This window comes from Castor canadensis, chromosome 3, assembly GCF_047511655.1.
Source record: "Castor canadensis chromosome 3, mCasCan1.hap1v2, whole genome shotgun sequence".
NCBI lineage: Eukaryota > Metazoa > Chordata > Mammalia > Rodentia > Castoridae > Castor > Castor canadensis.
The window spans coordinates 148,470,392-148,489,393 of NC_133388.1; the positions used below are offsets into that span (position 1 = coordinate 148,470,392).

Genomic DNA, 19,002 nt, shown 5'->3' on the forward strand with positions numbered 1-19,002 from the left:
TAATCAAAGTTCTTGTTACAAATCATCTGTGGGCTTTGGACCATGCTGTGTGTTGCAGTGGTGTATATCACAGGACTATCAGTGCTAAAAGCAGGAAGTACTCAGCAGTGCACAGTTGGTCACTCTACCTACCACCTGGTAGTCAAGAAATGTTTACAGTGACTCTGGTTCGCTAAAAGCTTCCATTCCACTGACGCAAGCAGATATGTCCACAAATGGTGAAGAAATAAGCCAGGATCAAGTGGCAGCTCTCACGGAGGTCAGGGCATTCAGTCAGAGAATTGGAACAAGTAGTTCTGACTTTAAAGGATTTTGCAGAGAAAGTAGAGTGTGAGTCAATATTTTAAATGGGCTAACATTTCAGGAATAACTGAGGTGTGAAAAGATTTTGTGTTTGGAGGTAAGAACTCATCTCAGATGTGGTTGGAGGCCAGAAAGGAGGAGAAAGTGCATAGGAAGGGATAAGAAACCAAAGCTTCCCTAGGCTCATGGCTTGGCTTTGACTTTTAGTACAAGTCAAGAAAGGAAGGCTTGCAGAAAGGTGCTGTGATTCACGTGCCTTTCACATGTGCAGTCTTTACTCCTCACTTACTAGTCATCACCCCATAGGATGAGGAGCATTTTTCCACCATGAGACCATAAGACAGAGAGATGGAACATTTCCACAAGTCTGGCTAGATGAAACACTTCCGCAGTTTAACCTCTAAGCATTACTTTCTTATCTAGCCAATGGGGTAGTGAGTACCAGTTCTTAGGATTATTGTGTACATAGTGCTCAGTCAGTAGTTGGCAGTGCTCCTCTTGTCCTTATTTCCTGGGACATACTTAAAAATAATGAACCCATGACTAGCCACAACCAGTAACTACAGCACGTATGTGAGATTGGGCCACTCCAAACAGCCTTCAAAATGTACTATGTCTTTCCTTCCTTCCTTTCTTCCATGTTTATTTATTGTTTTTACTTTTCAATTTTTAACTGCCTCACAGTGTGGAAGGAATGAGATATTTTAGGAGGATGATTCTGCTGGTAGAATAAAAGATGCTTTGAGGGAATGAGACTTAAAGCAGAGAAAACTAAAGTTTGTACGAGAAATCTCAACAGTAGAGATAAGAAGGAAGGGACAATGGTTAGATACATTTGAGAGGTAATCTTACCAGAAATTAGTATCTTGACTTATGAGTGAGAGAAAGCTGGCAGTGATTCCTGGGAATTCCTAGCAAAAGGAAGGTAGAATATGCAAGTAAGATGCAGGCTTTTATTTTTATCTCTAACCAAAAAGAATAGAAAGCCCATTTTAAATGAGAGAAAATTATGTAAGTAATTATTATCACGCTTCATCTCACCATCATCTGATATATTTTATACTTTTCTACACATTTCTGAAGAACTGCAATCACTATATTTAATTTTGAATCCTAATTTTACTACATATACTAGCAGAAAATTTTTCCAACATAATTTAAAATGCCTATATAGTCTTCCATTTGGCCAGGAACATTTTGGATGTGTGTTGAATTTAGTGTCCTCCTTCCTACAAATTCTGCATAGTATTTAGTTTGTTCAGCTCTGGTTTAAGTCCTCACATACCCAGTATTATTCTGAGATTTACTCTTTGACGCCACTATGCATTTGTGATCGAGTCTCTGGCCAGGAAATTTCTTTTGAAGTCTTACAGCTCACACTACCCAATGGTTTTATGCCCAGAGGTTCCAGTGAAATGTTCCACGAGGAGCAAGTGCAGGCAAGACTGCCTGAGCTGCAGTTGCTGGCAAGGCTGAGCATCTAAAACTCACACACTCCATGAATTCAGAAACACCAGTACTCTTCTGCAGAAGCAAAACTTAGCCTACAACTGAATGATATTTGTTTAACCAGCGTAACACTCATTATGTGACTGCAGAGTGAAGGTTTATGCTAGTTGTGAAGATCAGAAATGAATTCGCTATAGACTTTCTTTTCTAACCAGTGGAAAGACTCCAAGGCTATGCTTCCAAACCTTATGATTTAGTTCATTCCAGCATGCATTCTATGAATCTGCATTTTGATAGTGAGAAATTCACAACCAGTGGGAAGACTTAAACTTGGGTATACAATACACCAGTTGTGGGACCTCGAAAAAAGTCTAGTCATTCAAAGCCTTGGTTTCCATATCTCTAATAGAGATATGTAATTATATACAATATGGAGTTGTGACTTTAATTTAAAAATGGGACCAGGTATGTATTTTGTGAGGCCAATTATAAATGAAAATGCAAGGCCTTTTGTTAAGAAATGTTTAATAATTTCAAGAAAACATTAAACCAATCATATGTATATAATGTATATATATATATATACATATATGTATACAAATCTACAATATATTAATAGATCTGCAATGTACTTGTCGGATGGGGTTATGTTTCTATGTGAATGTGGCAGGGCCCAAGCAAACCCGGCAGAGAGAACAGAAAACACAGGTTTAACTAATATGGCTGTTGGGTTGCTGATGCCAAGCAACATCAACAAAATTAGCATCGAGAGTTAACGGTGTTGAGGTAATGGATGTGGAGAAGCTCAGGAGTCATCAATACAACAGTTCTCCCAAGGGGATACAAATCAGGCCAAGGTGCCATGTTCTTTCCTTTGGACTTTCTCAACTTTTTGGCTAGCCACCAATCATCCACCAGGGGGCATAATTGATCCGGGTAACCAGCTTTCTCCTTCCCCAACAATTGCTTAGTTAAGAGATTTGAGGCTGTTTCCATAATCTTTATTTTCAGGATAGAGTCTAAAATCTACTCTGGCACTGATCCAGTTATCAATTGCGCTAGTTTTACTTTGTCTTACTTTTTTTTAATAGAAAAGAAGCAAGTGTCAAAAAAAGTTTTTAATTAAAATTTAATACTCACTACAAGCCAATACTTTTATAGTCATTTTACATCTATTAGGTTCACTTAATTCTTATAAAACCCTATTTAGTTTCTCTTATTGGATTTTTAGAAATAAGGAAATAAATTATGTACTAATGGCCCAAAGCCCAGTGGTAACCACTCATAAACTTGATGTAAAAAAAGTTTCATATATATGTAAGCATATGTTTATATGTAAACACAAATATAAACATATAATAGCTTTCATGTTGGTTTTAGAACCATAGGACCATATTATTTGTATTGTCTACAATTTGCTTTTTTAATGTCTTACAAGTTTTGAACATAAGTACAAATAGATCTGTCTTATGTAATGACTATAGTATATACCATTATGTTGGGGGTATCATAATTTATTTAGTTAGTCCCTTTTTGTCCACCTAGAGTTTTTGTTTTGTTTTGTTTCTTGTTTGTACTGAGGCAAGGTATCCCTGTAAAGCCCAGGCTGACCTTAACTCATGATCTGCCCGCCTCTGCCTCCTGTGTGCTGGGATTACAGATGTGTACCACCATGCCCAGCTTAGATTGTTGCATTTCTTTGCTGTTTCACGTAGTTCTATAACCGATACCACTGTACATATACCTTTACTTTCTTGTGCCAGAATTTCTTTAGGATAGATTCTCTAATATAAAATTGCTTTGTCAAAGAATGTTCAGGTTTTAGATTTTGATAGATACTAGCAGATTTAGCAGATCATTGTCTAAAACTCCAGCAATATTTGAAAGTCTTGCTTCTCTCCCATCCTTTCAGCTGGGGTTTTTTGCCCCTAGTTAGAAAAAAATGAAATTCTCCGAAACTTGTTCTGACTGGTATTTTAAATACAATAAAAACGAGATACCAGTGTCCTTGACTGTGTGGAAAGCAGGCTGTGATAGATACACCATGGTTACCTGATCTAACTGACAAGAAGAATCACTCCATGGGCATTTTTCTGGGTTACTGGAATATACAGCTAGAAGAGAAGGGACATTGAGGCAATCTTTTTAATATTATGATAATTCATCTGGATGGAAAAACTACAGAAAATGCAAGAAAGAGGCAGCTATGATTCCTAGAAAGAGAACTCAGGATAAGATACCAGGTAGCCAGTCATTTCCTTTACTTCTATTTACTCAATGAATTTTAATGTGTTTGTGTAAACATGGAGAAAAGTTTATTCATCAAGTATAAAAATGGTAATTGTGTTCCTGTTCTGTGCAAAGCAGTACTCAGGCCTCTATAAGTTCATAAAAATATATTTAATAAGCTCCTGTCTTCACAAACATGATAGTTAATTAAGATGGGTAAGAATTAACTACAAATATTTGAGATGGACATGTAAAATAACTTACCCAAGAGCACACAGTTGAAAGTAGCAGAATTCGTAGTAGAACCCAGGTCATGTGCTGTATTAAATATGTAATAAATATCTGTGAATGAAAGTACTGTTGTCTGCACTCATCACTACTACCTCCAATATATGCTGAAAATTAACTTTACTGAGGACAAACAGAAATACAAACATTTAGAGAGAAAGAAAGATACCACTTCTCACTGAGGACATTTTAAACGATTAAGATCAAATAAGATTGAATATGGCCTTAAAAGACAGGAAGGATTTTGACTTGTAGCATCTTTATATGTTTAGAGAAGAGTAGGAACAAAAATATCAATGTACAGAAGGACAAACAAATTAGAGGATTTTCTAATCCAAATAGACAGGTTATACCAAGACTGTAGAGAATATTAAAAACTAAAGAATTTGAGGGTTCCAGACTAGGAAGGGCTTGGGAAAGGCATAGTGATCAGCATTCTTGTTCAGAAATATGCTACTGTAGGCAATGCTGACTTCAGAGTAATTTTCCAGCATTCTATTTTGCTAGAAGGAAAAATTAATGTGACAGCAAAATTAAATGTTTTTTTTTTCAATTAATTTTCACTTCCTCTAATTTTTAAAAAATAAACTTCAGAGAAACAAGAAATGTCACCAAAAATGCAAGAAGGAGCAAAGTATTTATGGGACTAGGTTGGATCTCAACAGACTTTACAGCAAATCATGCAAAATGGCAGGCCTCCCCCATGTGAGCATTTGTGGTTGGTGCTGAATTGAGTAAATCCATGAAATACCAAAATATTTATCAATGTAATCCAGAAAAACTTCCATTTAAAAATTAATACACTGAGAAATACTTCCAATATGGCTCTTATTGTCCTTGTCCATGTCACAGTAAGTACCTGGTGGACCTCGATTATGGGAGACTAAGAACCTTTCGTAGAAGAGTTGCATTCAGGAGTGAAATAAGTTACAAAGAACATACCAAACACATTTCACAACACACCCCAATCCTTTCCAGTGAACAGTTACTCCTGAAAATGCATTTTATGTCCCTGTCTCTGTATTTACCTGTGTATAAATGTGACCTCGTAACAACATATTACAGAGTTCTGGGCAGCTAAAACAGAACTGGAGCATCACTGAGCATCACTGAGAGATGCTGATGTGAACAGTTAGTAGAAAGGAAACTGTAGCAATCAAGGTCTGAAATATGGGTGTGACCCCATGAATAGGCCAAATCTCAGTCACCATGCTTTTAGACAATGAATCTGTCATAACAACCAAGTTATTTATTATTCATTTGGAATCAAAAGTTCAGACTGAGTCTTGAAGTGCATCTCTTTAACAAAAACGTTCAGGCTTTTTGGTGTATAAAAATTACTGCTATTTACAACCATGAAGGAAGCATTTTTATGGGGTTTTCTGGATTTTTTTATTAGTGCATATTAATTGTACAAAATGATAGGTTTCAACATTGTGACATTTTCATAGACGAATATAATGTACTTTAATCATTTTATTTTGAAATGAATAATTACATTCCCAAAGAGGTAGGTAGCATTGAACTTTTTGAAATTAAGTTATCTTAAAGAAAACATCAGATGATCACACAAAGTCACCTAGGATTCTAAGACACAGAAGAAGCTGGGCTTGGTGGTGTACATCTATAATCCCAGGACTCAGGAGGCAGAGGCATGAGGGTCATGAGATTGAGGATAACCTATGTAGACTACATAGCAAGATCCTGCTCAAAAATAAAAGATGCAGAACAGAATGGTAATAGGTTTTTCAAAATACTCATGAATCAAATTTGGGTGCTAATTTCCCAGTAGGTAAGATGATTAACGATCTTGTGAATGTTCCTCACTTCCACATGACTGCAATACTCAGCTTTTGGTCTCCACACTGCAAGGGCTATTTCACCTCCTCTTTGAAAGGTTTATTTTAGCCACAACTGAATGTAAAAGTACAAAGATGGAGAAGTACAAAAGAGTGTAAGCATTGCAAATTTTTGCAAAGATTGTGTGGTTTGTAGTTTTCTTCTTCCATCAACGCAAAGACTAGTTTATAAGAAAATACCTTCTTCTCAGAGTGCGTCGCCCTCCTTCACTAGGCAAGGCCTCCCTTGTGCTTTCATACGTGTTACTAATCCTGAGCCAGCCATTCAAAATTGAATAAATATTTCCATCCTTAACAAGAGGAAATGGAGTGCTTGTTAAACTGGTTTTTAAGTGGCAGAACCAGGCCTAGAATTAGATTTATCTGTTCTAAAGGCTCCTTCTACTGTGACAACCTCATTGGGATTTATTTACATGCATGATTTGATTTAATTTGCACAGCACCCTGTGAGGTCTGTGATGCTGTATGTTGAAGATTAATCTCCCTCCTTTCCTCTCCTCCACCCCTCCAGCTTCCTCACTTATTTATTCACCCACTTCAGTCTTGCTTTCAACCCAACCATGACACTAAAACCATGCCAGGTGCTAAGACCCAAGGATACTTTCTAACTCACCATGGCATTTCAAGCTGCCAACATTCTTGTCTCTTCCTTCTATGATGACAGTTTTCACTCCTTTTGCTCTTCTGACTCTCTGTCTTACAAAGTCCTTTCTGCCTTCAAAAATTTTTCAGAGGTCTGTCCTATTCCCTCTTCTAAAATGTACACTTTTTTTTTTCATTGCTGGGGATCAGATCTAGGGCCTTGAGCATGCCAGGCACTTTACCACTGAGCTTTCTTTTTAGTGATTTTATCCACACAATAGCTGGAGAAGTAATCACAGACCAGTGAATAAAGGGCCTTGTATAAAATGATGTTTTGCTCTAAAGGCAGAAGGAAACCATTGATAGATACTTAGGAATGAAAACAGTGGCATTGCTGATAAAGACAGGGACAACAGAAAAGAGAAACAGATTAGGGTATCTGGGTTTTGAGATCACGTGACTGAAGTACCTGTGGGACAATCAAGCCATCACATCCACCCACAGGGAGTACGAGAGTATAGACCTCGGCTGAGTATGTAGCTCAGTGGTGGATGTTGAGGCCCTTGGTTCAATTCCCAGGATTGCAATAAATAAATAAGATTGTGAATTTGAATCTTGTGAGAGAGATTTTGCCTAGAGCTGAGGATTTGCAAGTAGTCTGCCTCTATGTGATAGAAGAAAATCCTAGCCATGGATGAGACCTTTGAGTGGAACATACTGAATGAGAGTAATATTAAAATGGAATGCTCGCTTAGTACACACACATGCATTTCTTGGCTGTCAGCTGAGTGGGTCTAAGAGAAACAACACCCTCATCACAAGTGCCCAGCCCTTAGTTCTAATATCATTTTCCTACGTGAGGAACCAAGGTATCTTGGAGAAATAGCCAGTACTAGAACTGGAGCCGGAAATATGTAAAACGAGCATGAACTGTCTCGTAGATCAAGACAGAAAGGAAGTGCTAAAAACAAAAACAAGTAAAACCACAAGGATGCAGGTATGAAAGGAGCAAGAGGCCAACTGAAAGAGCACAAGTGTGGACCAACTTGAGCAACAAAATAAAGGAAGTAGCACTGAATTGTCACCCCAGGAACAAAAATAAATATCCATGAGTCATTATAAATAAATGATTAGATAAATTAATAAGCAAGGAAGGAGGAGGAACAAATATCCCTTGTAGAAGAATTGGATAGAATTTATGTAGCTACTCCACCCTGAAGGAGAATCACAGATCTCCACTTAAATGTGCTGCACACAGAGACTTCCTCTTCAAAACTGCAATATGGAAAAGGGTGGAGGGAGTAATTTTACTCTGGAGAAACCTGACACATGCCACCTCAGCCAGGTGATCTAAGTCAACATCAGTAGTGACAAATGATGCTAATAATATATACCCTTGATATGATGTGATGAAAAGAAAAACTTACCCCTGTAGCCCCTCCCAGTAACCTATAACTCAAGCCCTAAAATAATAATGATACTATAGTAATGAGGTGTTCTACAAAATACCTGAGCAGTACTCCTCAAAATTATAGAATTATCAAAATGAGTGAAGTGTAAGAAATGGCCACAGCCCAGAGACGCCCAAAAGAGATGTGACAGCTAGTTGTGATATGGTATCCTGGAACAACAACAACAAAAAGGCATCATTAAATAAATTTAAATAATAATATATCAGTATGGATTCATCAATTATAACAGACGTGCCCTGCTAGTTTAAGATGTTAATAATAGCAGAAATGGGGTGTGTGGTGCATGGGAACTGTCTACACTATCTTCTCAGTTTTTTTCTGTGAATCTAAAGTTGCTTTATAAGAACAAAATATATTAAAATTACTTTTGAAAAACAGAACTCTGAGAGTGTAGCTCAGTGACACAGCATGTGCATAGCATACAAGAGTCCCTAGATTCAATCCCCAGCACCCCCCAAATTAAAAAAAAATACAAGATAGAAACCCTGGGGTGTGCAATGTTTAACAGACAGGAAAACAATTGGGCTGGCTTGCGAGACAGGCAGCACCTATCTAGAATTCAGGTTAAGACGGGGTGGGAGGCAGCTGCAGTGGAAAAGTACTCAAACCCATCCACTACTACTGAAGTCCTCTCGACCAAGCCTGAGAAGCATCCTTTCCCAGAATGAAATCCTCCTCACTGTTAGTATTCTAGAGAAAGAATGCACTGCCCAGCTGCTGGTCTCCTGCTCTCCTCCCCACAGTCCTACAGAAAAGCCTTGTTATATTTTATATGGCCATAATAACTCCCCTCCACAATTTTTTCCCTTTTATTCTGTTTTAAAGCCCTGCTCACTCTGACTCAGGGCTTATCAGACAGAGCATGGAGGCTCACTCCTGTACTACTAGCTATTCCAGAGGCTAGGGCAGGATGATCAAAAGTACAAGGCCGATCGGGCAAGTTAACAAGACACTGCTTCAAAATAAAGTTTAAAAAGGCTGGAGCTCCATGGTAAAGCACTTGCCTACCAAGTTTGAGGTCCTGAGTTCAATCTCTACTATTGCAAAAAGAAGCAGCTCTTTACTGTGTAGTGGTCAGTGTCCCTTTGTCCCTTAGATCAGTGATTACCATCCTTTGGTTATATATTCCAGCAATTAAAAACTGAGACCAGCTCAGTATGTCCATATATTTGATTACATGCACATGACATTTTCTAATACACTATGTGCATTTAATAAATATATACACTTAGATGTGGGATCACCAAACTTGAGAGACTGAGGTGGGAGGATCATTTATACCCTTGAATTTGAGAACTGCCTAAACAATATGCTTAAGAACCCATCTCAAAAACACAAAATAAACAAATAAAAGTGTACATAAAAATTAAAGGCAAAGGAATTAAAATTGAATAATTTTGAATACTGCCTGATATGAGAATCTTCCAGCTGTGTTAAGTGTCTGCCGGGATGGCTTTCCAAGTGCCATGGAGATAGGATGGATCATTGTAAGGTGATCAACTTCCCGATCCTGAATATACGTACTGAAACTACCTAAGAACACCTAAGCTCAGGGTACCATCTGAGCCCCCTTTCTCCTCTCTGTTCACAATTGTCCCCTTTCCCTCTAAACCGTAGCCCTGAGGTATTGAAATTTTAGGACACTAAGGTTTTGGTGGCAAGTTCTCTGGGTTTTCCTTTTGCCTCCTATGTCCCCAACTGGGTAAATACAATAGACTTTGTCCTCTTGAGTTTTCTAAAATGTATTTGATATTTGAAGCAAAAATCATGACATTGTTTGGTGCATTTCTCAATGTCCACAAAGGAAATATTTAAGACAATTATAAATAGGGAAGATAAAGAAACTTAAAAGAGAGCCAGGCACAGGCACTTGATCCCAACACTTGGAAGTCTGGAACAGGAGGATTGTGAGTTCAAGGCCCTCCTGAGCTACATGCCTAGACCATGTCTTAAAAACAAACAAATAAAAGAAACTTAAAATGAAGTAAAGTTTTTACATTGCACTAATACTGGTATTGCTAAACTGGAAAACAGTTTCATAATTTCTTAAACATATCCTCACTGTGTGACTCATAAAACTATACTTCTTGACATTTATCCCAGAAAATTAAAATTTATTTATACATAAAAATTAGGATACTATTGTCCATACCATTTTTCACTTGTAATAAACAAAAACTAGAAAACCATCGAATACCTTTCAATAGGTGAATAATTAAATTCACTGTCATATATCAAAATCATGGAGCACTACACACCAGAAAAAAGAAATAAGCGATTTATATGCAACAACTTAAAGGGCATTGAGCTGAGTTAAAATAGTCAATCTCAAAATGTCATATAATGTGTGTGACCAGTTATATATCAATCACAAAATCGCAAAACTATGGAGAGAACAGATTTGTGTTTTCTGGGATCTAAGAATGGTGAATGAGAAGAAGTGGTATGACGGTATAGATGATGGGAGATCTTTGCTGATATGATTTTGTCTTAGGCCTTTGTCTTTTTCTATCTTGTGCCAGCATGCTTAGCAAATGACAGTCATTTCCTAGTTATTGCTAAGGACATTGAAGTGCTAAAATTTTTATCCATAGAAGAAAGTGCCTCTAACTCAGCAAATTAGACGTTATCTGACCATAAAGCCCAGAATCTGGTCATGGTCATAGAAAAATATTTTAAGATCCTTAAACAAGTTAGAGAACAAGAGGAGAAAGAACAACTCTAAGACCAAAAGGAAATGTTAAAAATATTGTCTGGCTTGAACTGCTTTACTTGATACAGGAACCTGAGGCTTTGGAAAAGTGGTTGCTTATTTACCACTGGCTTCAGTGTGGCCTAGGCTTTGCACACTCAGGGGACAGGAACATGCTCGGCACATCTGCAGGGGCTTCTAATGCCAAGGAACCCAAATAGTGAGGCAGGTAAGCATTAGTGGCAACAAGCGAGAGCAGTACAGTCTGCAAGCCAGGTGTTTCATACCTCTACGCCTCCATTCCCTTATCTGGGAAGTACAGCTAATAATGGTCCTATGGCATTGAACTGTTGGGAAATTTGAAAGAGAAAATATATATAATTCCTGTTACACAGTAAAATCCTCTAAAAGGGATTAGTGTTTACCATTTTTTGAGACAGACTGACCTCAACTTGTGATCCTCCTGCTGCAGCTTCCCAAGTGCTGGGATTACAGTAACCACCACCCCCTGCTTAAAAATATTTTTTTACAACCTAAAAATTTTTGTCTTGTCTCATTAACTCTATCATAGTTTTAGGTGACTTCATGATTTTCACAGGTGCCCATATCAAAGTTGTAGAATAAAACATTTAGAAAGAGCTAAAAATAAAGATGCTTGTGTAGGCCATGAGTTAGAAAAAAAAAAAAATTAACCTGACTGAATAGGCACTGATCCTGGCTCTGTGGCTACTTACACAATATCTAAAAGATGGGGCTTTTAACTAAGTGTCTAATCACATGTGTTGAAGATCAGACATTAGTTGGGCAACACCAGCAATTATTTCATTCCTCTCCACTGTATGCATGGCCCTGGAGGGAGGTCTATAAAGATTACAGCTGGAGAAAGTGGACTGTCTTCTGGAGACACTGTCTCCCTATCCCAACAACTGATGATAATCATGTTCCTGGTGCGTTTGAGAGTGGGAGATAAGGGACAGATTAAGAAAGAGATACCTCCGTCCCCCAGCACAAATCAAGCCTTGGGTTCTCACTCATTTCCTGAACAACACTGTGAGAACTGGTGTTATCATCCCATTTTTAGAAACAAGTCCACTCAAAGAGTAAGTTGAAATAAAACAGAATCCAATCTACACAACTCTTGTTCTTTGCAATATAGGGCATCACCTCTCCATTAGTAAAATAATAACAAAAATAAGCATATCCAGGGAACACACTATTCACACACTGTGTAGTCATAAGTTTATGTTAGACGTGGGAGAAAGCCTCACGCATTGACATTGGTTGCCTGTCAGTGTTGGTCTTCCAGTCTTCTGCAAATTGGAAATGTTAGCATCTCATATGCTTTTACATTACAGAGGTGCTGTGGGGAACAATTAAATGTCTACAGCCTGCTAAGGATTATTAAGTGCTGGTAATTCCCCTCTCAGGTAATGGCTTTTGAGTCATAAAGGGACAGTTAAATAAGCACTTCCATGTTAATATAATTTTCAAGAGATAAAAAGGATTCTAAAATTCCATAGTGTCTAAATTTGGCACTGCTGTTTGGAGGTGGAGAAACTTTCTAGTCATGTGCTTTTTATAAAGGGATAATTGCCTGTTTCAAGAACTTCTTTAGCTAGAATTTTCATTTGGGTAAGCTGCAGACGTTCCACAGTGAAGCAGACTTGCTTTTCCACCCAGAAATGAATTCTTGCTTAGGAAGTCTGTAACCCACGCAGCTGGGCTCCAGCGACAGTGCTTCTAAGTGTCCAGGTTAATTTAATTCTGGTGTAAAGTGTCATTTTTCAAGTCTACCTTGTGGTTGTGGTTCAACCTCCCACCTCTGTTAAATCTCGGGACCTCAGTTCATCAATGGACTGTCCCTTCCCTCTTCCAGTCTGCAACTTCACCTTCTCACTGCCTCGTTCCCCTCCTACTTACACTTCTCCACTTAGCTACCACCTTAATCAAAACCAAAGTTCCCTTGGCCCTTGTGTTTCCACAGAGCTATTTCCTACTTTAAGGTCAACTTGGAGTATGAACTCTCTATCCTTGATCTCCTCACTTCTCATTCACTTAAACACACCGTGGTCAGGCTTCTGCCTTCCTTTCCCTTCTCTCTCCCACAAACACACCCCACAGAAAATGTTCCTCTGTATTCTCAGATAACCTCTTAGTTGCTATACCCTGAGAATGTCTATTTCGGTGTCTACCTTGATGTACCTGTCGCCTTTGACACTCTACCACTTCTTCCTAAAACTTTTTTAGAATTCGCTCCATTTGGTTCTCCTTCTTCTATATGGTCGTTCCTGTCAGTTTCCTTTAAAGCCCTTAAATATTGGGATTCCCAGGGATTAGGAAAAAATATTTTATATGCCCTCTAAGATGTGAACATAATTATTCTCAAGACTTTGGCTTCCATCAAAGTAGGTTACTAAGCTTAATGGTTAGGTTTGTGGGCTATTGATTTAGATGAGAACACTGGAGGAAGGGAAGGTAGGGGCAGGTACACACACCCTTCCTGACCCTCTCAGCAGCCTCTTGTCTGCAGGTGACTTCAGGACACAGACATCTAAGACCTCTTAGCACTTGGCCTCTTTGCTATCTCCTGAGCACCTTAAATTCATCTGCCCACTGCAACCTCCCCTCCCTTCCCTTAATACTCTCATCTCAATCAATAGCCCAAACCTAACCATTAAACTTAGAAACCCATGAAGCCATCCTTGATGACTAAAAGCAATATGATCTAAGGGTTAAGTTTACGGTCCCAGAAGCAGACTGCCTAAGATTGATTCTCAGCTGTCCTGTTTGTTAATTGTGAGTGTTATCCTGGACTACATTTATGTCTCTCTGGGCCGTGGGTTTCTCATCTGTAAAATGGAAATAATAATAGTACTTATTGTACAGTGTTTTTACCAGCTTTCATAAAGCACCTTCCTCTATTAGTGTCTCCTTAGTACTTAATGCATAGACTATAAAGTTACTACTCCTTTTACGGTTTTTTTTTTGGAGGGGGAGAGTTGGCTTTTTTGAGATAGAGTATCACTATGCAGCCCAGGCTGGCTTCAAAGTCACAGTCCTCCTGCTTCCAACTCATGGGTGCTGGGATCACAGAAGTGTGCTGGCACACCCAGCTAGTGTTCCCTTCAGGTTAAAGGCATTCGGTGTCTCCCATTGCCCTTAACATCCAAGTTCCTTATCTGGTTTTTAGGACCCAGTATGGGCAGCTCCACCTTGTTCCAGTGCTGGGCCCAGACAATAGAAATCCTGAACATTCTTGTGCCATCAGCTCAAGGTCTATTCAAATGCACTTCTTACTTCTGCCTTGAAACACTCTTTCCCCCTCTTTCTCAGGCCCTCCTACTTTTTACTCGGGGTTTCAGGTTGAAGTCTGATTCCTGGACTGGGTTAGGGCTTTTTTTATGTTGAGTATTTTCAAGATAGGGTCTCTCAAACTATTTCCCAGCCACTGGCCTCGAACTTTGATCCTCCTGATCTTTGTCTCTTGCATAGTTAGGATTACAGGCATGGGCCACCAGCAGTCAACCATCCAGTTCTTCTTTTTAACTATATTTTCTTGTGAAGGACAGGACTGAGTCTCCTTTACTTCTCTCCACCTCACATCCTGGAATATTCTAAGTGCTGAAAATGTGAGTAAACAGGCACACATATCCGGAGTATCCTGGACAGAGCTTATATTTAGTAAAGAAACCACATAAAGTATGAACTTATGAACTCTTGGGGATATGAGGATTTTCTAGCTTATGCTAGTGAATTTTCTAGCTTATGCTGGCAAATCTGGTCTAAAGGAGGAAAAGAATACAGAATATTTTAGCATAAATTTAGAATCCCCAGATCATAGGTTTCTTTGCAGATTCAAACAACTTTTTAAAATAGAGTGAGATGCTCTAGTTTGTATTGCTCAACTTTTCAAAACCACAGTCCTTTCCGATAAGCAAAACAATTTTCCCCTCACCCCACCCATCACATGGGATAATCACTGTATAAGGGCCATCTTTGGCATTACCCATCAGCCAAGGTTCTATTTTGCTGTAGTTAGTTGAATGTGGCTTTTCAAACTATGGCATCTTCTGGGATATTTTTCCCCACACATATCTCCTAAACTTCAGAGTTTAAAATAAAAAAGAAAGTTGTATTTTTTAATGAAAGAGTGTGTGCCTGAACTTTGTTTTGTGCTTGTGGGATGCTCCTTACCCTCATGCTATTGCTTTCCTGATGACTGCATCTTCTTCTGAACCAGATGCAGTTACATGATAGACAATGTGATTCTACTCATGAATGGTGCGTTGCAAAAAAAATCAGTGAAAGAAGTTCTGTCTAAGTGTCACCCACTGGGCCGTTTCACAGAAATGGAAGCTGTCAACATTGCAGAGACCACTTCAGATCTCTTTAACGCCGTGCTGGTTGAAACACCATTAGGTATGAATATACAAGTAAATAACAGCCTGTGTATGTCATCACGGTCATCACAAATGTACCTTCAGTGCATAGTTTTTTCTAAGAATGCAGTTGCATGCTATAAAGACTCATAGCTGCAGAAGGGACATTCAAGAATCACCTAACCTTATAGGTATGGCTCAAGCAGTAGACCACCTGCTTATCAAATACAGGGCACTGAGTTCAAACCCCAGTCCCACCAAAAAAGAATCATCTCCTCTTGCCCCTTCATTTGTCAGATCAAGACAAATAAGGCCACCTGCTCAGGATAGGTAAGAACCATTTATAGCAGAGAAGTTGCTCAGGCACATCTCCTAACCTCCAAACCCTTGAACTTTCTACCAGACAGTAGCAAATCAATGATAGGCATTGTGATTTTTAAAATATTAACCTAGAAGCTGAGTTTTATGTGATTAGTTCCTCCTTTCATTTTAAACTTCTGTCTAAATAAAGTCACACTTAAAAAGCATCTTGTTTTAGGAAATTTAGAAATGTCATTTTTCTAAAAGATTTTCTAAAAGGAGTATCTGTCGAGTGATCTGAAGCAATGAAATGAATGTTAATTTAATTATTACTTAGCACTGACACTTGTATTATTCAAAATGCTAAGTGGATAACTTTATAAGCATTATTTATCTTGTATTGTTGCAACGTCTGGAGCAGCAATTCACTATTGATAGTCTGTCAAAATAGTTTGCCTTTATCTTAATTGGGGGCGGGGGTGGCTGGAGACTAAATCTGCGGCCTTTTGCATGTTAAGAATATGCTCTACCACTGAGCCTACCTCTAACCAAAATAGTTGCATTTAAAATAGAAATTTGAAAAAAAAGCAAAAACAAATGTTTGTGTCACCTTTAAGCATCACAAATTTCAGCCAGGCAGCATAGCCGGGTGGAAAGAGTGTGAGTCTGAAATCAGACAGCCATGAACATAAATCCAGGCTCTTCTTAGTCCCAACAAGATGACTTGAGGCAATTCTGTTCACCTCCATTTCCTCATTTCAGAAATAATCATATCTTACTATGACAGAGTTTTGAAAATAAAATAAAACATAATTTTAGTACAACTTCGTGCTTGGTGCAAGTTATGTTGCAGATTGTTAATATTACTGTTAGATAACTAAGAGTGTGAGGGAGAGATTCCAAAAAGTGAATATTTCCAAGGCACTGTGAAGATTAAATAAGCTAAAGTGCATTCAGTTTTTAGGGCTCTCACACAGGAAAGGCTTCATAAATAAAGCCTTGGCTGCCATTAGTCTTGCTGAAACTGGGGGTTGCAACTCCACAGTGTTCTCATTAACAGTGAACAAAGGGTGGTGGGTCCAGGAAACAGTGTATAGTCTTGCTTTTGATTCATATCATGTATTTTGTGTGATAACTTTTGCTTTCAGCTCCATTCTTTCAAGACTGTATGTCTGAAAATACTCTTGATGAACTGAATATTGAATTACTGCGCAATAAACTCTACAAGGTAATGGCTTTCCCAAATATTACTTTTCTTGATTACATGATCTGTCATAACTAGTGCTCTATGTTAATAAAGCTACTTTTCCTATTAGCCAACTTCTGCAAATATGAAGCTATAGAGATTTGGAATAATTTTTTATTGTTTTGGCCCATCTTCTAGTTATGTTTATGCATGTCAGTTTCCCCCAACCAGAAGGATTTTGGAGAAGAAATAGCATGGCCTGTTCTTTTGTATTCCTATCTTTATATGATGCCCAGAACATAAAAGGTATTGATTGGATGGTAGTAGGTAGACAGATAACTGAGTGAGGCAAACCATATCAATCCATTTAAGGGAAGCAGCATATACAGTAAATCTTCCATTACACAGTGTGCATCTCTATTATAGAATCTTTGAATCTTACAGTTAACCTGCTCATGAGTTTTAAACTAGAGTGTGCAGCATACCAGAATGACTAAACGGTGGATGTTATGTACACTATGCATAATCTGACTATCTAGACTGTGCTGCCACCAGTAGAGTAGTGCTGGTGTTATAAGCTGAGCAAAATCTGCTAATTTTCACTCATACAATATCGCATCTTTGGTTACCCTCACAGAGTAAATGAATACATACTGTCATGCCATTTAAGTAGCATGTTATAGTTAAACACCTAGTCTTTTTAATTATAGGAAATTTCTTTTTCATAAAGAGACATCTCTGTTATTAAAAAGCACTGTATTACCTGAAATTTTTCTTTTTATAAAGAAACATATGAGCTTTGAGGAGGCAGTTATAACTAACAGAAGAAAGCACTGTTCTAAGCCATTTATAGGCTTTAATTCACCTAATATAGCAGCAAACCTGTGAGATATTTGCTATGCCTACTCCTCAGACACTAAACTGGGGCACATAGAAGTAAGGTTTTCTTGACAGAAGCCTGTTAGCTAGTAAGAAGTGGAGTTAGGATTCAAACACAGGCTGTCTACCCTACAGCCCAGACTTGCCTTTCCAATATATCCCACACTTGGAACCATCCAACATATGTTTCTAAGAGATTAAATGTCAGGGCCATGAAAATCACTTGCTGAGCTCAAAAAAGAGTTTGGTACTTTTGTTACAATAGCCAGAATTAACCATACAAACTAATCCAAAAACCTTACCAGAAAAAAAAATGCTTGTTAAGTAATTGTAAATTATGATAAGTGCAATTTGGTTCTTTTTTAAGTCTATGCAACATGCTACAACATGAGAGTTTCTACGAAATTTATCATAAAATATCTCCTATGAGGAAAGAATTCAATTTCCATTAAAGCATTTAATAAACCATGAAAAGATGATCTAGAAATTTCCAAAAGGAAAACTATTCATTTTATTGTTTTATGATATTTCTCCTTTTAAGTCTTACCTGGAGGCATTCTATAAATTCTGCAAGAATCATGGTGATGTCACAGCAGATATTATGTGTCCCATTCTTGAGGTAAGACAGAGTTCTTGGATTTTTCTATGCCAAATAAATGTGCTTACATATGTTTCTTTGTTTTGACCCTGCTTATATTTCTTTATCTTAAAAGTTATCTAGAAATTAAATAAGCAGTACAAATTATTGTATGGATCAATCAACATCTTCAATTAAAAGTAGTATTTTCTTGGGGGCTAGACATGTATCTCAGTGATATACCAATTGCCTAACAGGCAAGGCACTGGATTCAATCCATAGCAATGCAAAAACAAAAAAAGAAAAATGCTGACAAGGGTTGGGCATGGTGACTCATACCTGTAATCTCAGCTACTCAGGAAGCAGAAATAGAAGGACCAAGGTTCAAGGGCAGCCAAGGTAAAATAACGTTAGAGAGAACCATCTTAGAAACAAAGCTCGGTATGGTGGTGCATTTGTTTAACCATAGGTACTTGGGAGATGGAGGTAGGAGGATTATAGTACAAGGCCAGCTCACACAAAAGCAGAAGACCCTATCTGAAAAACAAACTAAAAGCAAAACAGAAAAAGAAAAAGATTGGGAGTGAGGCTCGAGTGGTAAAGTGCTTGCCTAGCAAGCCTGAGGCCTTGAGTTAAATCCCAGGACTGCCAAAGAGCAAAGGAAAATTGCTGACAACAGTTTGGTCATGATTCATTTTGGTGGAGTATGTGGAAGAGAGATTATCATTAATTTTGTGTAATATGGACAATAGGTAATCTTATATAATCACTCAAATTTACTCAAAGAGGGGATATTTCGGGACCACA

At 38.1% G+C, this 19,002-nt stretch overlaps 1 protein-coding gene across 1 annotated transcript in view; it reads left to right on the top strand.

The window, feature by feature from the left end:
• Atp6v0d2 (ATPase H+ transporting V0 subunit d2) overlaps positions 1-19,002 on the top strand; it is a 48,641-nt gene that overhangs the window by 20,471 nt on the left and 9,168 nt on the right. Inside the window, exons 3-5 of the mRNA XM_020179171.2 lie at positions 15,115-15,293; positions 16,702-16,781; positions 18,160-18,237. Of these exons, the coding sequence (XP_020034760.2) occupies positions 15,115-15,293; positions 16,702-16,781; positions 18,160-18,237 (337 nt within the window). The remainder of the gene's footprint in view (positions 1-15,114; positions 15,294-16,701; positions 16,782-18,159; positions 18,238-19,002) is intronic.